The sequence below is a fragment of the Anser anser genome, assembly GCF_964211835.1.
Source record: "Anser anser genome assembly, contig: SUPER_W_unloc_3, whole genome shotgun sequence".
Taxonomy (NCBI): Eukaryota; Metazoa; Chordata; class Aves; order Anseriformes; family Anatidae; genus Anser; species Anser anser.
In genome coordinates this window covers 539898-560635 of record NW_028154229.1, presented here as the reverse complement: position 1 = coordinate 560635, position 20738 = coordinate 539898, and the positions used below count along the sequence as shown (strand labels likewise).

General features: G+C 41.3%; 1 protein-coding gene across 2 annotated transcripts; it reads left to right on the top strand.

Annotated features, from left to right (window-relative positions):
• The first annotated feature begins 243 nt into the window (after positions 1-243).
• Positions 244-20264, top strand: LOC310888894 (alpha-2,8-sialyltransferase 8E-like). 2 transcript variants are annotated; one of them, XM_083852527.1, is made up of 7 exons: positions 244-448; positions 1974-6246; positions 6902-6988; positions 10103-10247; positions 13140-13252; positions 17755-17847; positions 18841-20264. In XM_083852527.1, exons 3-7 carry the CDS (start codon positions 6960-6962, stop codon positions 19307-19309), a joined length of 849 nt encoding a protein of 282 aa, XP_083708653.1. In that variant the 5' UTR covers positions 244-448; positions 1974-6246; positions 6902-6959; the 3' UTR covers positions 19310-20264. The 2 variants fall into 2 exon arrangements, with proteins under 2 accessions (XP_083708653.1, XP_083708654.1); XM_083852528.1 differs by lacking the exons at positions 244-448; positions 1974-6246 and having other exon boundaries at positions 6319-6988.
• Positions 20265-20738: the final 474 nt, after the last annotated feature.

Genomic DNA, 20738 nt, shown 5'->3' with positions numbered 1-20738 from the left:
AGCTGATTGGACAAAGCAAAGCAGGATGGTTTTGTGTTGTCCTGCATTTTCAGCATCACATTGTATTTAGGTGCTTACATTATGTGTAGTCCCTTACTGTATCTACAACCAGTGGTGTAGTTATCTTACCTCCAATCCATAAGGTTTGTTAAGGTCTGTGAAGTGCACTGATGGTCTCAGCTGAAAGTGCAGCTGTATAAGAGCACAGCTTTAAGCGATCAAGGCCACAGCAAATAGAAGTTGTTGCTCTAGGTCTGCATGAATTTTGAGCATGTCTCCCTTGCTGACTTTGTGCACCAAAAAATGTAGGTTATGTCCTTGTCTTCTGTATTTGGTACTGGATGAAGGAACACAAGTAGCAACTTTGCACTGCCTGCTGACTTGTAGTGCTTAAAATAAATAGAAGGGGTGAGAATGTGACACTTCTGCCTATGTTCTGCTGAAGATGGTGAGTTTTGAATTGCTTTTCTGCATACTCGTTATATGGTACAAAGAATTACTCATTTCTCTTCATCTTTTCCAATGGTACATAGAAGGCAGTGGACTCCTGCTCAGTTGGATAGTTAGCCTTACTTCTGTGATAGATGCCATTTGACATTAAGCTCTTTTACTATGCTGGATTCTTCTGATGTGCTTCCTTCTGATGGGGTGCATTTCCTAAGTCAGCCCTTATGGTAATGGAAGATTTCCAAGTTAATATGCTCTGGTGGGCTACAGAAAGTACAATATGACCTAATTCCTTCCTCTAACTTCCACAGCCTGGGAAATCCTAAGTTCTACTCACTTTAAATATATAATTCTCTTAAAAGTCTTTGTTTTATTAGAACATTCAAAGCCCCCAAAGTTGAAGAGAACTCATTAATACCTATCAGTCTTGAATAATTCTCAGACTTCAAAATTTCCCAGCCATATTATAACATTGCTGCGTACCTCTAGGTGTTTGTAAGGCTTTTGTTATATCCATTGTCCAAATGCAGAAAAGTGTGTATGAACTGTTAGGTAGAAGTAGTTGGAATTGATACCACCTAAAATGTGTCACCCTTTGCTAGCCTACTGGAATTAGGAGCATCACTGCTTGATGTAGCTAAAAGTATATTTATTAACAGAGGGGGAGGGAGAGCTCCTTATGTAAAGAGCTTTTTGTGTTCTCTTCTCCTCACACATGCTTATCCCTGCACATGTGCAATTGCAGTTTATACAATGAATTTACCAACAGTGCTGTTCTGTAGGATCTCATGGATTAACATACCCTCACCAAAATATATGCAGCAAATAAATGGAGAGGACCCAAAAGACTATGCATGGCTGGGCCTGTTAGAGCCTGTCTAGGACATCACACGAGCAGTGTGAGGCGAGGGCACGGAGCAGCACCTTGTACTCCAGAGCCAACTCACTCCCCCAAACCACCAGTTCATCTCATTTTATCCCAGCCAGCAGGCAATTTCCACTCATCTTCCAAGGTGATAGCTACCACTACCCTCATCCTGTGTCTACCAGAGGCAGACTAAACCCAGAGGCAAGCAAAAATGGACAGAAACCAATGTCATTTTATACCGGTGAAGCAAAGCCGAAATCTGACTCAGCTTGCTGGTCTACCACAGATGGGCAGGCAAGGGGAAGCAGAGTCGTCTATGGGCACCTTCTCTGAAGGGGTGAGAGGAAGACAGGAATGTTCCCATGAGCAAGGCAAATTACTGCATTTTCTTTTGGAACCCCCTCTGTTATTTGTCTTTACTTTCCCTGTTCTTTCTTTCTAACAATTCTCACATTCCTTCCCTGTATACATTTTCCTTAGCAAAGACAGTATTGGGACATGACAGGAAGCCCAGCTTTTTTGATTTTGGTTCCTCTTTCAGTTATAAATTAATAATATATACATTAATTCCATATGATAGTTTTAATTTAATTTCATTAAATAATTTTAATTTCATTCCATTAATTCCATTAATAATTTTACAATCATATTTCTTCAGGTTTGGTCACGGTGCTACACTACACTGTTACATGTCCCCCAAACACAGAAGCCATATGCAGGCCCTGCCCTGACAAACAAGGCCATGTACTGGCTTCCCAAAGTCAGTGGAAAATCACTTACTTTCAATCTACCTCAGTTTCCCCACTTCATAATCCTTGTGCCCTTGAGAAGAGGAACTGAAGACTTCAGTGTTAAATGATCTTGCTACTCTCCTTGCAACTGGAAAGTGATCCCCCTGGACTATTAACATGGATGTCACAGAGATAGGAAAGTCAGATGATTAATCATGCTGAAGATCCAGTTCCTTCTTTCCTGCAAAATAAGGAAAATGTGACTCACTGTGTCCACAGGGTGGATGGAAGATAAAACAAAACTGGTGGTATGCATGAATGACCTGTAGATTAGAATGATTGAAAACAGTCACTAAAATGGATCAGAGAGTAGAGGAGGTTGGAAAAAAGGGGGAATATCAGGATTCAGCAAGGTGACAGACTGCTGCAGTCATGAAGAAAAAGATAAGAGCCAATGGAGATAGTAAGTGGAGTCTGGGAGGAAAATCAAGGATCTTAATCTGTCTTCTGTGCAAGCCAGAAATAGCAAGATTATTTACCCAGCACCTGAAAAGACATCAGAGGCGCTCAAAAATCCCTAGATATCAAGGGGTAAAGCATCCACTAGGAAGCAATGAGACCCTGAGATCAAACCCAAACCAGCAGAGTCAAGGTATGCTAGCCTCTGAGTCCAAAAACTCTCATTTGCTGACCAAAGAGCAAGACTTGGTCACTAAAGACAGTGAAATTAGCTGAGAAGTGAAAGGCAAACACTTATTTGAACAGTTTATTAAAACTCACATTTGCATTCAGTGGAAGCAGATTTGAATCTGAGTTGTCAAGCTGCAAAAAATACTTATTTCTCCAGTAAAATGAGCAAAATGTTCATATTTCTACTCACTGTATTAATAGAGAGCAATATGATATAATATGGGTCCCATGAAGAGTAAATATGGATGGAGGATGCTGGAAATGGGCACGTGTGGTTACATCACACATTGGCCCATACTGCACTATCCTGGGGACAAGCCTGGCTCTACATGTCGGAGGGAAATGCTAGTAATAACGTGGTGGAGGAGTATATTTTGACTAGCACAAAGAGCAAAATTGGAAACATAGGTGGGAAGCTTCTGGATTGTAACCACTATTATAGAGAAAAAAGGTTTTGTTTCATACAGCACATTTCACATTTGGGATAAATTTTGTATCAGATATTCACATTCAACTTCTGAAAAACCCGATCTAAAATTACTTCCCAAGAAAGATAAAACAATATGAACATTCCTTTTCTGATCTGTGGCTGGACAATAAACATCCAAGGAGTGATAGAAAATCAGCATTTTGTAATAATTATTCATAATTAAAATATTATTATTTGTAACAATTAGGGGAAGCACAAAACCCACAACAGTTGACTGAAGCAGGTTGTGAACTTATCAAGATAAAGGACTGCTCAAGTCCCAGGCAGAGTCTCACAGGAAATCCCAAATATTTTAAGATGCCAGCAAATTCTGACACTTGAGACTATAGCACAGTGCAAAGATACCTGACACAGCATGGGTACCACAAGCAATCTCACCAGGGCACTAAAGACCTGACTAAGCTAATTCCTTTGCATCTCAAGTTTCCAAAGCTGATATATTTACTACCGGGTCAAGTATCCCTACACTGTGCTATATTCGTCAGTGTAAACATAACCACCAAGCCCCAGTTGTGCTAAGGGCTTGGGTGGAAGATGACAAGCAAAATGCTTGATAAAGGCACTGTGTTTGTACTCTGTGTCAGCCACGCGAGTAGGCAAGATTCCCTCTCTCCATGTGTGCAAGCCTTCCATGCTGTTGAATGGTCAAGATTTTCATCTGGGACTGTGAAAAGCTTGTCTGTATTTGTTCTTATGGGAAGTGCCATGAAGCTACAGTGACGGACATTGTTTTTAAGGTTTCCATCACAAGAGCTAAAGCATAAAACTAACTGCATAAAGAGGGCGCGGAAGGACAGTGGCTATCTGCAGGGCTGATGAAAATGCAAAATGGATGCAAGCAATGGAGGGCAAGGACACCTCAAAGAAATGAGAGGTTAAGTCCATAATTTGCCTGAGGGAGGCATGGACTGCTGAGCAATGAGTACACTTGAATTAAGAAACAAGAAATGAAATGAAAAAGCAATTAAGGGTAAGAATGAGGCACAGTGAAAGTATGAAAATACAAAGCTTTGCACGGCAATTTCATCTGAACAGCATTCAGCAAGTGTAAGAAAAATCAGGAAACTCCTATCAGTTCAAAAATTAAAGACCAAATTACCAGGACAACAGTGGCCACCGAGGTGAGCAGTGGCCCTGATGAGATCGCTCACAGCCAGAGCTCTGCAAGAACACAGGTGTAGCACAACTCCAAGCAGAAGTTTTGGGTTTGGCAGAAACTTTGTTCTAGAAACACAGGGAAGTCTGAGCTTTGTACCTGCCCACACATGTAGAAGGAAGCACCCAATTTTTTCAAAATGAGATAAAACAAGTTGATGGCAGGTTATAACAGAGGTGCTTTTGAAAGATAAGTCACAGGTTGCAAGCCCCTTTGGATGAAGAGTTTGCTTCATAGGTGTTTTATGCTGGGCATTAGGAAAACTCTACCATGACTTTGTCATACAGAGTCAACAGTTGTGTATAAAGTACAGAAAGCAGAGTCAGCCTAGATATTAAGCCAAATATTCAAAAAGAGCTGTTTGAATGGACAAAAATAGGCCTAGATCCCTGACTGACGCAAGCTGCTGCTGGGTGTCCTGTGGATCAGAATCAGGATTTAATCACCTCTGTTCACCAGTGAGGGTGATGGTCACCTCTTGGCTGGTAAACGGGACACCTACAATCCACCACTGCAGGGCACGAAGTTTCTGCAGAGCTCCTACAGCTCAACATGATCCCAACCCTACACAAGCCAACCATTGATTGCAACCTACACAAGCAACCAGATGATGGCCATATCCCATGTGGGTTTGCCATATATACACTTAGTTGTCTATATAGCTTCAAGATTTTGCTGTCTCCTGAAGTTTTCAGTGCTCTTCATCTCTAAGAAAAAACAATAACCACAACCAAGACAGGCTCCACAACCCTTCAGCGAGGATTGATTCATGTCATTTTGCTGGTGTAATGTTTCTGGGTAGAAGTGGAGGGGGCACAGAGCTGTATTATCAGAGAGATGATTCATTAGGTGAACTTCAGCTTGTCTCTTGGGGAAAATATTTAAATGGGAAGAAACTTTTAACCTGGGATACATGGTCTCAGGATGGTCTCAAATAATGCAGTCTGCCTGCACAGGAAGGTTTGCTCTTTCTTGCTGAGTTAGTCTTTGAGGTTTTGTACATGCCCCCTCTGACAGACCCTAGAGTAATCTTTGTTTAAGTTTTCAATAGCTTTGAAAATGTGTTCTTCTTGGCTCAAAAGTGTTTTTAAATTCACCTCTTCAGCTGACTCTCACTCTGGGAGGAAGTCAGGCTGTTAGAAAAACAATATTTAGTGAACTCTGCCAACACAATATAGGCATATAGCAAAGTATTACTCTGATATTTTTCCCTTGCCAAAGCAGGCAAGGACAATCCTACTGATTTCTTCCATGCAACAGGTTGGAAGCTGAGGACCGGGACCATTTCAACAGCTTTTACCATAGTGGCAGTTTCCTGATGTAATCCAGGATTATTCCCTGCTGGCCAAACAAGAGCTCACAAAAGAAAAAAAAAAGGCCAGCCCTCAACTGAGCATCTGATTCAAAGGCAAATTCAGATGAAAGCCGTGCACTGGAAAGATGAGTCAATACAAAAGCAAGAAGCAGCTCTGGATTTAAGCAGAAGTCCACAGCATTTAACCTACTTTAACAGATCAATGCAGTGGATTTTTAATCATCATATTAATCCTAAAATAAAAATAATTACCCCAGAGATCCGTATTAAAGTCCCTTAATTATATCTCATTTCATCATGCTTTTTACTCAGGATCAGGAGCTACAAAGACCAGAGCTTCTCAAAGTCATTCTCCAGCCTGGAGTTTAAGTCTCTTGTTAAGACATTAGCTGTTATGGGGATGAGAGACTGGCCTTGCTGAGAGCACTGACGTTCATCCTGCTAAAGGATGGGAAAGAGGAAGAAAAGCCAAAAGGAAAAAGGGGCAGGATTCAGCTTTCCAATAGCACATTATAAAACAGCAGGTAAAGGAGCGGAGAACATTATACGGTAGGTGAAAAATGTGTGAATATCTAGAAATCTGATCTCTGTGTTCTCCCCTTTGCCCGGTGACACCAGGAGCTCATTAATAGCTCATTAAAGGGAAAGAGAGGACCTGACTGGAGGTTGGACCCCTTCTCGAATTCCTCTGACCAGAGTTTCTTTCCTGGAGCATCCTCTCCTGCCTGCAGTCCTGCCATCCCTGCAGCCAGGCTTGGGAGCATGGCCATGGGTGGATGCAGGACCACCAGCCTCCACATCACCCCCCCAGGGATCTTCGGGGGGTTTATGGCAATAAAACCAGCTCATTCCCTGCTTCTTTCCATCTTGCTTCCAGAAAGATGTCCACACCACTTACTGGGACGAGTCCCATCTCTGCATTCCCCTGTGTTGTGCCCAAGTTGCTTGTTTCAGCTGTTTGCTTTAGGCCTCGCTGGCCTTCAGTACCCCCATATCAGTACCTGTATATATATGGCTTAGCATTGCTATCTCTGAGTAGGAAAATAAACAAACAAACAAACAAAAAACACCTAAGTTTTGCACTAAATAGACTGAATAGTTTGTCCTATCAAACACCTGATTCATGGTACCCTGTCTACAGCAGTTGAATGAGATAAATGCCATGTAATAAAGAATTTTGCTTTTCTTTCTTTTTATCTTTTAGGGTGAAACAAACTGAATTGTTTGACAGGTGGAAGAGCCTACAGATGTGCAAATAGGAGATGAATGTCACAGAAGCTAACCTATTCAAGTACGAATGGTTCGCATTAATGGGACTGAGTAAGATTTGCTTTAGTTTGAGTTTAGCTTCCTGTTAGCTGTTCCAAACCTTCAATATGGATAGCAAGAGTAAGCACTGTAACTGTTGGAGTACCATCCTTCTGAATAAATATTGACTTTTTTCTGCTTTAAAAAGGTCAGCAGGGAGGGTGAAAGAGAGCTCTTGTGGCATATGGGACAGTCTTCCCAACAAAGGCAGGGAATTTGGTATGGGAAAGACTTTTCCGGGTATGATTTGGGCAGAAATGAGGCTGGAGCAAAGAGTTAAAAGCTATATATAATGCATCAACCAAACTCTGGTGGTGTAAAATAGTAGTATCAATGGTGATACTGCAAATTTGGCCTACAAAATACTCAAACTGGATTTTTTCTATGGTGTATTAGGTACTGCCAGACCTTGTTTATCAGTTCTTTTTAATGGCTTCTCAGCTATTACTCCCCAACTATCTTCAGATGTTTCTTCTGGTACTGAGACCTCTGCAGTTTGTTTCTGTAGTACTTTGTCTTCCTTCATGTGACCTCATCTTTGCTGAAGGTCCTTCATGGTCCTTTCAAGATACAGCTTGTGAAACTGGTCTTGTGAAGGCAATAGAATGAAGCCAAAACAATACTTGAATGTTGTGTGTTAGCATATTCAGGGGCCATATTTGAGTAGGTCTATGGAAAATGCATTATTTCAAAGTGGAATATAGACTAATTAATTCTGTAAGTCACTGCAATGATTCAGATCTGTTGTTTAGAATAAGGCCCCACAGATTTCTCCCAAATTCTGTTTCATGATTACAGGAAAAAGCTGGCACGAGTTAATGAGAGAATTTGAGAATGCATGTGCTGAGTTAGTCACTAACATCTTTAAAAATAACTAATTGTTAGTCCCAGGCTCATAACATTTTTTTCCAATGTGAGCTCCACACATATGTTTTTAATGTATTTTTCTGTAAAATATTTGATGAGCAATTATCAAAGCCCATTCTGGGAAAAAAAAAAAAAAAGAGCCATGCGGGATTAGAGCCTTCTATCGTAAAGACTCCTTGGAGTGAGAGAACTGTGTCCTAATGATTGTGCCCAGAGTGCAAGGAGCACATAGAAGTACAGAGGCCAGCTGAGAGTTGGGAGCGATGAGAAATGACCATCTAGAGACCATCTGGAGGACCGTCACTCTCAGGCCAGTAACACCAGCACTTTAAGCAAAGAACCTCCCTCTCCATCCTACACAGTGCACTGAGAGAAAGAAGGGATGACAAACTCCTGGCACTGGATATACCAGTCTGGCTGATTCATCACTGCTTAAGAAAATCCCACTGGCACCTCTGTGGAACCTAACTTTTATTAGCTGGCTTCAGGAACAATAATCCTGCAAATCATGAAAAAAAAAAAAAAAAGCTCAACATCTGTTTCAGTTTTGTCACTTGGGACAAGAATTTCAGTATGTGGATGTGTGGAGATACTGTAGTCCCTAAAAGCAGAAAAAAGTCTCTGAGTTTGGAGGTAGTTTAATAGGTGCCTCTGATGTTAAAAAGGACATGGTTTAACAACATTAAATTGTGGGCTTTCAAACTGTGTGAGTTCTGGGCCACCATGTGAGATGGGGAGAAACCAGAAAAAATCAAGTGGAAGCTACTTAAGCAGTAGAGAGGGAGGAAGAATGAAAATCACACTGATTTTTGTATCTGTAGGCTAAGGCAAACAATTTCCTGGATGGTCTTCCTCCATCAGATGTCAGACATTTACATTAAGGAATGTGTGTCAGGAAAACTATTTGGACAATAGATTAAAGAACATCTCTTCAAATTCCTTAATGCAGATCTAATGAAGAATGTATTCATATCTCAAATATCACAATTCAGTCCCACTACCTGCTTTTCATTATTTAATGATTTAGTTACTTGAAATTACTCATTGGCTCATTCAGTCTCAGTTGCTGCCTTGATCTGATCATCATACGATGTCATTCTGTTTCAGTCAAGTATGTAATAGTAACTGGACATCACTGAAATGCTTGCATAATTCCGTATTTGCTTTCTGATTCTTGTAATAAAACCCCTAGAGAAGAGTGGTTTATTTTTCCAGAAGAGTGGCTTATTTTTCCAATTCCTAGTGAGGCCACATACCCCAGAGGCAAGGTACTTAATCTAGCCATTTGGCTTTGTCTTCATGAGAGTGAGTTTAAGTCAGGGTTTTCAGTTTCACCAGTGAAAGGAGAAAAGCTTCATGGAAATGGATCCCTATTTGGAAAGCTACTCCTCCTATTTACATTTCTTATGAAACTTATGGTAAGGGGATCAGAGCTGAATGGAATTTTTCTCATGTCATGAATCCCATTTTTGAGATTTCAAAACTGTTCTTGTTGGCATTGAAATATCTGCTATTTTATCCCAGTGACAAAGAAATTTTGGCCATTTATCTGAAATTCTGGAGTTGTAGCCGTGACCAGACTGCCTGGCACCCATTTGTCAGGGCTGCACCATCTCCCTGATGTGCATATGTGAGGTCAAAAGCAAAACTAAGACCTTTTAAAGTTTTTGTGTAATTGAAATGTGCCATGCTCCACAGTAGTCTAGTAAGTGTGGTAGTGACTTTAGGTATTGCTGTGTCCCTGCTCCGCCAAGCTTCCACATCCCCAAAGACTAGCCCCTGTGTTTCCTGCCCACTGACGAGTAAATAATTTACAAAAAGTGGAAGACCTCTAAGGCAGAGAGGGACTAATTCATGAGGATGGTTTCCACAGGATATGGGGGCAGAAGCTCAGATTTAGGGTATAGAGCAGAGCAGAGTTTTCACATGGTTTTCCTGCAGCCTAGAAGAGGGACAGGTACAGGGGTCTCATTTCTTCTGTTTATTTATTTATTTTTTTAACCATAAATTCATCAGTCAAGGAAAATTTCACTGAACCTGACATTTTCTAAAGGAAAACCCAGCAAACCACCATTTTGCCCCACCTATTGTTAAAAATAGCGTTTTTTTTCTTTTTTTTTTTCTTTTTTTTTTTCTTCTGAAAAATGCCTTCTTAGGAGTAATAGTAATTGCAAATCCTAAAGCATGCTCTCAGCTCCTAGATCTTATTGATCTCTTTTTCATTTTGCAGGTCTACTTTGTTGAGGTGTTGCAATGCCCCTGCCTTTCTGTTCACCACCCAGAAAAATACTCCCTTGGGAACTAAACTGAAATATGAAGTGGATACTAGTGGAATCTTCCATATCAACCAAGAAATCTTCAAAATGTTTCCAAAGGTGCCTTATGCCTCTATCCATTTGCAGATTTAACTTCACTGTACTTGCTGCATTAGATTATATCCTATAGCCAAGCATTTAGCAATTAGCAGTTTGACATTTCTGCAGACATCATTGCTTATACTTTTAATATGTTTAGTTTTGATACAATATTTCAATTGATTATCCTATTTTCTAATGGTCATCTAGTCTAGTATGCAATGTACATGCCTTTTCCTGCAGAATATTAGCAACCTATCTGCAAAGTGGCTGATGAAGTAACTTAATAAAGCTGAATAAAAAAGACAGTTAGTGAACAGAACTTTTTAAAGTACAATATTCACATAAAATAAATCCAAAATTTGGGGTAGGTCTGCCTTTTCAGGGCATGATTATTTTATAATTCATATTCACAGTGACTGACTATTTTTATCCTTATTCCTACTTGCAGCTTATCTGTGAACAGACTGCAGAATTTTCAAATGTATCCATCATAAAGATTATTCAAAACCTTTTCAGCCTTGACCTGAGGGCCAAAGTGCACATGTTGTAACTGGTGGGTAAATCCCACTGCACTTTGTGACTGATGTGCAGAAATGGTCTTATGTGACTACTGATTTATCATGAGGCACACGTCATGAATTTAAAATGGTGTATTTGTAAGGGATAACTGCAATTTGTCCCTTTCAGAAAGGGAGGAAAATACTCAATTTCAGTACACAGGATTCTGTCATTAATGTTGACCTTGAGGGTCTAACAACTTTTAATCTGTTTGCTTTCTGATCACAACTAAAAGGTAGGGCAGTGCTGTTTTCTAAATGTGCACATGGGAAACTAGGGCAGAGCAGGGGAAGGACTGAGATCCAGGAAAGTGTTTTGGCATCTGGAGATATGCAAAGAATGGGTACATCTATGTCCAGGAGTATGATCCTCAAAACCCTGCCTAATTGCGCAGATGAATGCATGAAAGACTAAAAGATGCCTGTGCTTTGACTGGGAGTGTCCTGTAGCTGTTGTTGTATTTATCCAGGTGTGGTGGTTTTACTCAGGTGGGCAGCCAAGTTCCACCACGGCCACTCTCTCATTCCCCCTTCTCAAAGAGGAAGGGGGAGAAAATACGACACAAAGAGCTCAAGGGTTGAGATAAGGATGATTTAATTAAAGGGAAAAGGGAGAGGGGGGAAAAAAAAAAGGAAAGAAAAAAAAAAGCAAAGGCCACATGGAAGCACAGAGAGAGCAAAAGCAGTTGCTCTCTACTTCCCATCAATGAGCGATGTTCGGCCACGTCCTGGGAAGCAGGGCCTCACTAAGCGCAGCGGTTGTTCGGGAGGACAGACGCTTCCACAACGAGAGCCCCCCCCTCCCCCCTCCCCTTCCCCTTTCCGACCTTTTATTGCTGAGTGTGACATCATATGGCATGGAATATCCCTTTGGTCGGTTTAGGTCAGCTGCCCTGGTGATGTCCCCTCCCCATCACTTGCCCACCCCCAGCCTGCTGGCTCCTGGGGGCTTGGAGGGAGTCCTGATGCGGTGCCAGTATTATGCAGCAATAGACACAACACTGGAGTGATACCAGTGCTGTTCTAGCTACAAGTGCAGAGCACAGCACTGTATGGGCTGCTGCAGGGAAAGTTAACTCCATCCCAGCCAGACACAGCACACCAAGTATGCTTCGAGGATGCTTTGCAGGGTTTATCACGTGCCAAAATGCCTTTGGGATTTACTGGGCAGCAGCTGTATGGCCAAAGCCACTCTCTGCCTAGGAGCAGGGCTGCTGCATGGCAAGTATAGGAGATACAAGGCTGAAAGCAAGGGAGCAAGAGCATAAGGGCCAAAGCTCGGTGCTGAAAGTGGACACCTGGCTTTTGATCCCCTTTCAGGACTGCTGAGGCATTTCATGTTAAGAAATCACTGGATAAAGCACAGACAACTCTGTCATGCCTCTCTGTTAGACAGGTGCTGCTTTTGTCCAACAGGCATAAGTGCATACCCTTTTGCCTCATGATTTATGAATGCTATGGGAAGATCCTGGAAATAATCACCTAGAAATGTCACACTGTTACCGCATCTCTCTGTAGTTTGCAGTATGAAGTTATTGATAAAATATGTATGTACAAAAAAGAGCGCTCATGCTTACATAAGCGCATCTCTACATATTCATAAGGTGCAGTGCAGCTCAGTGCTGCATCACAGCCCTCTCGCACCAGCGGCACAGTTCTGCTCTCTGAGATGTTATTTTTTCACTCTTTCTGGCTTCTGCAGCAGCTGCATATGTGCATATTATGACAGAATTTTGCCTAAAGATTACAGAAAGATGAGTCATATCCAAGACCTTAAAGATGCCTTACCAAAGGCTCTAGGCACTGCTGGTGGTACAAGTGCTATTTAATAATCATCGATACTATTAGTACAGGCAGTAGTGGCAAGCACTAAAGTTTGACCTAGATTTTGATAAATAGCTCTGATGTGCCATCTGATTTAGAGATACCTCCTGGGCTTTACTAGCTGCTCTGAGATTACGTGCAGACTTCTCCAAAGCAGGACATTGGCACCTGGGCAGCCAGCAGTTTGCAGGCAGCTAGGGAGGCGATGCCTTGGGTGCACTGATTTTATGGTTCATGTCCCCATGTGAAAGTCAGAAGGGAAAGCAGGCTTCTAGGTGACTTCTTCCATTATTAAGTCTGGACCAAAAGAGGTTACTGCATTTTTCTTTCTGAGTTAGCTGCTCACAGCATCTCTTATTGCACAGAAAGCTTATAAGCTGTCTGCTTATGTACACCATGGGAATACCACGAGCCAGAACCAGTGTCAACTTCCTATGATTAGTGCATCTGCACCAAAAAAAAAAGGAAAAAAAATCCCTTCTTCTCTCCATGGTTCAGGAGAATGACTTTCCTTGCTGTGATGTTGCAGGATATGCACTACCACCGCTCCCAGTTTAAGAAATGTGCAGTGGTCGGGAATGGAGGAATTCTGAAGAACAGCAGATGTGGCCGAGAGATTGACAGCGCAGACTTCATGTTTCGGTAATCACCACAGCACCGTTTTGTTTGTTTGTTTTGCCTGTTTTCTGCTTTAATAACAAATAAAAGATTGCTAAGTTATTCTCTCTATCATGCAAACCTGGGATTTACAAACTGGTCAAGTCTGCTTCTTGCGCAAAGTGGTGATATTTCAAAGAAAACACTGCACTGTATAATGTTTATTTTAAACTTACACTTTGAAGGATTATTTCTCCTGAACTTCATGTAGTTAATCACTGATTTATTGACAAAGTTTAATGTCCTCATTCAGCCTGCCCTGTTACTCAAGTTGTGGATTTATCCTTCTGTGGACATTAGCCCAGGCGTAGTGTCCTGTGAACATGGCCATGATTTTCTGGTACATTTCTGGACCTCTTCTGCATAAGAAGCATCTTGGCGAGACCTTAACAGCTCCACACCGCACAGCTCACGTGCCTCGGAGGTGTGTTTGTGAAGTGGTGCAGTCTCTTTGGATGCAGAGCTCAAGTGTTGCATAATGCATGTTTTGCTGATCCGTAGCATAGATTCCAGGTTGTGCAGAGACACCCAAGTGACTTTGAAGCGTCGGTGTCTTTACACTGCACTCCCCACTGTATCTGGAGTTACTCTGGTGTTGTATGGTCAGGGTTGTCTCATTACTTGCATCAGGGATAACAGAATTTAGCACTATTTTCATCATCCTTAATATGAAGGAAAGATTTTTTTATTATTGTGGTGGTTTTAGTCGGGTGGGTGGCCAAGCTCCACCACAACCGCTCTATCACTCCCCCTCCTCAAAGAGGAACGGGGAGAAAATACGATGAAAAGGGCTCAAGGGGTGAGATAAGGACGAGGAGATCGCACAGTAATTATCGTGAGGGGCAAAACAGACTCAGCATTGGGAGATAGTAAGATTTATTGCCTATTACTAACAAGCTAGAGAAGTGAGAAACAAAGGAAAGAAACCAAAAGCACCTTCCCCCCCATCCACCCTCTTCCACCTCCTCCCCCCCGAGCGGCGCAGGGGAACAGGGGAATGGGGGTTATGGTCAGTCTACAGCGCTTCTTCGCCGCCGCTCCTTCTCGGTCACTCTCGTCCCCTGTGCTGTGGGGTCCCTCCCACGGGATGCAGTCCTTGCTGAACTGATCCAGCGTGGGCTTCCCACAGGCAGCAGCTCTTCAAGAACTGCTCCAGATATAGGTCCATACCACGGGGTCCATCCCTCAGGAGCAAACTGCTCCAACCTGGGTCCCCCACAGGCAGCAGCTCCTGCCAGGTCACCTGCTCCTGCGTGGTCTCCTCTCCACAGGTACAGGTCTGGCCCAGAATCTGCTCCGGCAGGGGTTCTCCGCAGGCCTCAGTCGCCACGGTGCAGGTCCACCTGCTCCACTGTGGTCTCCTCCATGGGCTGCAGCGTGGAACCCTGCTCCACTGTCGTACTCTGTGGGCTGCAGGGGGACAACCTACTTCACCATGGTCCTCACCACAGGCCACAGGGGACTTCTGCTCCGGCGCCTGGAGCACCTCTCCCCCTCCTTCTTCACTGACCTTGGCGCCTGCAAGGCTGTTTCTCACTCCTCTCACTCTCCCAGCTGCTGTGTGGTGCAGCGTTTTTTTTTTTCCCATCTTAAATATGCTCTCAGAGAGGCGGAAAACAACATCGCTTATTGTCTCAGCTCTGGTCAGCAGTGGGGCCCTTACAAAACATGGGGCAGCTTCTAGCTTCTTCTCACAGAAGCCACCCCTATGGCCCCCTGCTACCAAAACCTTGCCACGTAAACCCGCTACAATTATTCATATGCATGTTTAATCCTTCTCAGAATCCTATTAAGTTCTTTGCTTGGGTCATGGCGTATGACAGCTAGCTCATAGATTCATGACCTGTTTTATAGAAAATAATCTTTTTTACTTCTGTTGGCCCATTTTTTGATCTTAGGTATATTTTTGTAAGATTAAAATAACTGTTCATAAATCAATGAATTTCTCTGATTTCATACCATACCAATTAGTCCAAATTTTGCCTCATTGTATTCTTAATTTGGCATCAAATGAAAAATAACTTTTTACAGGCCCTACCTTCACTATTCATTAATTTCAGACCCCTTGTCTCTGCCTCCCGTTCCCCCTTTATATTAAACTATTGTCCTAATTCTATTCTGTGAAACAGTCTGGGCTTCACATAATCTGTTTCAGTTTAAAAGCCTGCTTTACACTGTATACATTAATTAAGTATGGTAGATTCCTTTCTACTGTGTTGGATCGCTGCTATTAGTATGATTGAAATGAAGGACACATGTTACACTTGGAGATGACAAACTGTTGAGTGGAACTGGAAATATGGGCAGCAAATGTCATCGTTTATGTATAAGAACTTTCAGCGGAGGTCCCTTCTTACCGCTGTTACTCTTTCTTGGACAGTACCACACCTGCTTAAAGAAAGCAGATCAGATCAGTACAGAACATAGAAATTTGATTTTTTTGGTATCAGGAATTTATTAGAGACTTAAGTAGAACTGAAATATGAATAAGTACATAAGTACTCACGCAACAAAAAAAATGGTTCACCATCTCCAAAACATATGGGACCAGTGTTATGCACAAAGCTGTGTTAGAGTTTAAGAGTTTAAGTCTACTGTCATCAATTTTAAAGTAGAGCTTGTGTTTAAAGACAGGTGTCCTTAATCCACTTAACAGATCCACTTTCCAGTCTGACACCAGTTCTCCAAACTGTTGGGAATCTCCATCTTGGTCAGCAACAAAAAGATTATTTAAAATAGCAAACACTGCCTATGGAGCACTGCTAACATTCAACGATACCTTCAGGACACCTGGGAAAGTCTTTATATTATCAGGGAGCTGGTGGTCATCACCATGAAATGAATTCTGATAGCAATTAGTTATACTACAAGAGAATATATAAAATGCACACACACCAATTGCATTTACTAGTTGTTATTGTCTATCTCCATCTACTGGCCAGAGTGGAGATCTGTGATGAAATGTTGGATGCATGCTGCAATGTGACTATTCTTTTTGCAGGGATGAATTTTTGGAGTTCTAGAGCAAAAGTAGTTTATGCAGATTGTATAGTTTTTATAAGGAATTATCACCTTCAACAAATTTAACATTTCTTAATCCTGCTGTGAGTTGACTGTTTAAAAATACTAAAGCTAAATATTTGAAAACCTCATTCAAATATAATCTAATGAATACAGTGCTCAGTGCTAGGTGGAACTGAGAATGCTAGAGAACTTCAGAAGGATGTTGCATGACCTAGCAGAGAAAAGTGCTGGAAATAACATTGCCCATGAGGAGGACAAGGTGGTTTAAAAAAAAAAATGTCTGACCTGATAAAGGAGGACTCTCTGGGAGGTAGATATGAACCTCCTGAGTCTGAAAAGGACTTTGAAGGATTTTCATGCATTCCTCTGCTCCCCTATACTTGCTCTCTCCCTGTGACAGAAATTATATATTGAGAGCTTGAAACTGCACTGTAACATTGTGAAAACACTGAGAATTGCTTACCCTAGATGCCTTCATGGTTTTCTACTACTCAGCCCTGATCTTCAAAAGTATGGAGGTGTTTGGGAATTAGGCACAGCAGTAGTTTTGAGATATGAGGATCTAAACAGTGATGACTTTTATTCTGGCTTGTAGATCACTTCAAAAATTTTGAAAATGTCAGCAGATAGCTAACATTAGCTTGAATTGAGCATAAGACCAGCTGTAAGAACTTATGTTGCCTCTGACAACACATGCTGCAGTTTGTTTTTTTAGCTGGGTTTCCTATGGGAGTGAAACTTCTGTGCAAATGTGTTTTTCAGTAACTTCAGCATCTCTTGAAATATGCTCTAAATTTTGTAAGGTGATGAATCTAGGTCAAGGCCAGGGTAAGGTCAAGTTTTGCAAATGTTCACGTTTGCTCCTAATAGCTCTGACATCCACTGTCAAATCTGTACAGTCAGAATTGCTGCTCTTACACTGTGCTGGGAGATACTTACAAAGGGAAGGGGAGGGGAAGCAGGTTGTTTTGGATTAATTAGGGACTGGATTGATTTCTCTCTTGTGGAGCATATCCCCTAAATTCTCTTGGGTATAAAACAAAACGTTAAACACAATGTTAGAAGTGTAGCTTATGTATTAATTATGGAATACAATTGAGCTGTTGCTGAGGAAGTCTTTGATTTTAGAGGGTGATTGTCCTTGGAGCTTCATCCCAATTCTGGTTCTAAATTACCAAAGTAAATAGCTGAATTGCTACTAAGGGAGCAAAATGAGTGAACATTGGTTACATCTGCCAAAAGAGGACATCTCTGACAGACTTGGGGGAGAACAGAGGTCTTTATGCAGCCCCTAAGAACTTGCTACTTCAATGCACAGTCCAGGTATCAATGTGTTTTGATACAATTTTAAATTCTCAAAGTGTTTCTAGATTTGTTGAAGAAATGCTTAAATCAATTCTAATTTCTAGTGGTGAAAAGGTGTAAGGAATTGTTTAACTTTCTTACTATTTTTTCCTTTATAGATGCAATTTGCCTCCTATATCTGAGAAATACTTCACAGACATTGGGGTAAAGACGGATGTCGTGACTGTCAATCCCAGTATAATTACAGAGAGGTCATTTCACTTCTTTGTGTTTTCATCTCCTATTGCTTTTCCAAATCTACCTTTCATTAAATGCTAACTGTTAAAGAGGATTTTTATCCCAATATTAATTAGAACTGACACTAGGAATCATACATTCCATTCTGAAGTGAAATTATTTGGAATCAGTAACAACTTAAAGAAATGCGTTAAACATTTAAACCTTCACATTGATGATAGAAAGTGGGAAGCCGATGAGCTAAATTTATAACAGCAGAGCCATCCTTCCCCCAGAATTCCTGTGTGGTTCTGGCAAGCCCCAGGAAAATGTCTAAGACTCATTAGGTTGGAATTGACTTGATCCCACCCTAAATGCTTAAATAAACACACATCATCATATGTTTTTACAAAAATGCCAGTTAAACTTTGGAGCCAGGTGATTGACCTGGTGATTTCAGTTTTAAATTTGTTAATATCTTCACACCACCTTGCTGACAGGTTTGGGACCATGGGGCCCATTCCTGTTGACCTTTCTTGGTGGGGAAATGTATTTAATTTTTTCATCATTTGCTTGCACTGCAGTTTTCTTTTAAATGTTACAAATAGACATTCTAATTTAGAAATGTTTTTCTTCTGCTTTGGTGTTTGCCAGTTTTTTGAACTGTCCTACACTGCATAGTGCATTATACAGTTGACCAAGCCTTGGAAAAAATACATACTTCTCATAATAAAAGGAGAAATGAGACATAATCAGAAATGTCTACAAAGTTCATCCACTGTAATGAGTGTATTGTCAAAAAAGGGGAGAATATGTGTGGTTTTTTTTATCCCCTGCATTTTTGCCCTACATTTCATACTGGTGTTTTAGCTACAGATTTAAATATATTCCCCTTGTTAACTGAAACATTATTTCAATTATCTCTGTATCAGAAATTTTTCAGTAAAAGTCCGCTGTGGGTTTCTTATCTGCTGGTCCAAACTGAGTTTGTACTGGTTTGACTGTTGCTTGCATCCTTTTCCCTTTAGATTTCATAAGCTGGAGAAATGGAGGAAGCCTTTCTATGACATGCTCCAGGTCTATGAAAACGCTTCTGTGCTGCTGCCAGCTTTCTACAACACTCGCAACACGGACGTCTCAATCCGGGTCAAATACGTCCTGGATGATTTTGAATCTCAGCAAGCTGTTTACTACTTTCATCCCCAGTATCTCATCAATGTCTCACGCTACTGGCTTGGCCAAGGGGTACAGGCCAAGCAGATTAGCACGGGACTGATCCTGGTGACTGCTGCCCTGGAGCTCTGTGAAGAGGTCCACCTCTTTGGCTTTTGGGCCTTCCACATGAATTCCTCAGGGATTTTTATAACTCACTACTACTATGACAATGTGAAACCTCGCCCCGGTTTTCATGCTATGCCTTCAGAAATCTTCAACTTTCTCCACATGCATAGCAAGGGGATCCTGCGGGTTCATACAGGGACCTGTAGCTGCTGTTGACAAAGACATTTCTTCCTCTGATGCAACAGTGCAACAGGAACTCAAAGCCTGTGTACAGTGTAGGAAGTTTTATTACACCCTGAGATTATGCAATAATTGTTTGATATAAATTTCCTCAAGGCATTGCATCCCATAGGACCTAGGATACTAGCATCCTTCCTGCTAGCAGAGTCAGGTCTGTAACAGTGTGGGTGAAACAAAACTCCTCTGCCCTAGGGTATGCACTACCCTGGAAAGCAAGTCGGATAAGAAGCACATTTCCAGTAGGTTTAGAGATATACAGAGCACATAAATATAGTTATAATTTATCATTTCACTATGAAGAAAAGCAACAAACTTTTGAGGAGAATCAGTGGTGGAGAATTTTAGCATAGTGTATGACTGTACATAGGTTTTTGAGTTGAGTACCTTTGGGGCATTGCCAGATTTTATTGAAAGCACTGTTCTCTGGCATTTGGGTTTTTGAAAATATTCTTTAGCGTTATAGTTTTAAGGACAATTGTATAACTTGAGGTCTTTGTTCTGTAATGTCACAAAGTATTGGTGAAAAATAGCAGATAGATTTGATAGGAATAAACAAGGTCACTTTATGAAATTATTCAGCTGAGATAGAAGAAAATGTTAAGCTCCCATTCTCAGCAACAGGTAACTGTGTTGATCATGACGTGTAATTGTTTTAGAGTTTCTTTCTTCTTCCTTCCTGTGTCTTACATTTCTGGTCTTCTCTGCTGTTAACATTTTCTTTCTCATTGTCTGTAATGCTTTCCTTCTTGCTAACGTATGTGCAATGTGTGCACTTTGTCCTACAGTGACCATCTCAGCTTGTTTGAAGTCTTTACTGAAGAAATGTGATTCTTCACACTTCTGCAAGCTTTTCTTGGGCTAAATAGCAAGGAGATTATGCAAGTTAGATGTTCTGAGTTGATTTTTGGTTCAAATATCACAGCATTGGTTAGAGAACGCATTTCCTCTTCAATTTTATTAAAGACTTTGTAAGAGTATCTTATGTTGATCTGCTGTTGTGCAGGTTGAGTTAAATATTTTCAGGTATATGTGATAAGTACTTGCAGGAAATGAAGTTAAAAGGCAGTGAAGATACTTTGTGGTTTGGAGTATGATGCTTATTTTAAAATTCTGCATTTCAAGACCTCGGGTGTCTTAATGTGGCATTTATTTGTGTTGAGAATGTTACTAGGATAATAAAAGGGCTGGTGTATTCCTTGAAAGGTTACCAAGGTAACTCAGTTATGTCAAGCTTGATTTTCCACCTGATACAGTTAAACTGGCAAAATCCTGACTCAGAAAAGATACCACACTCTGCTGAACCACGGTGTAGTAGGCTGCTGGCACATGCCCTTTCATATTGGTATGACTACGTACACAGGCTGGTGAGGTTTGCTGTTTAAGCTGTGCTGGCATAATTAAAATG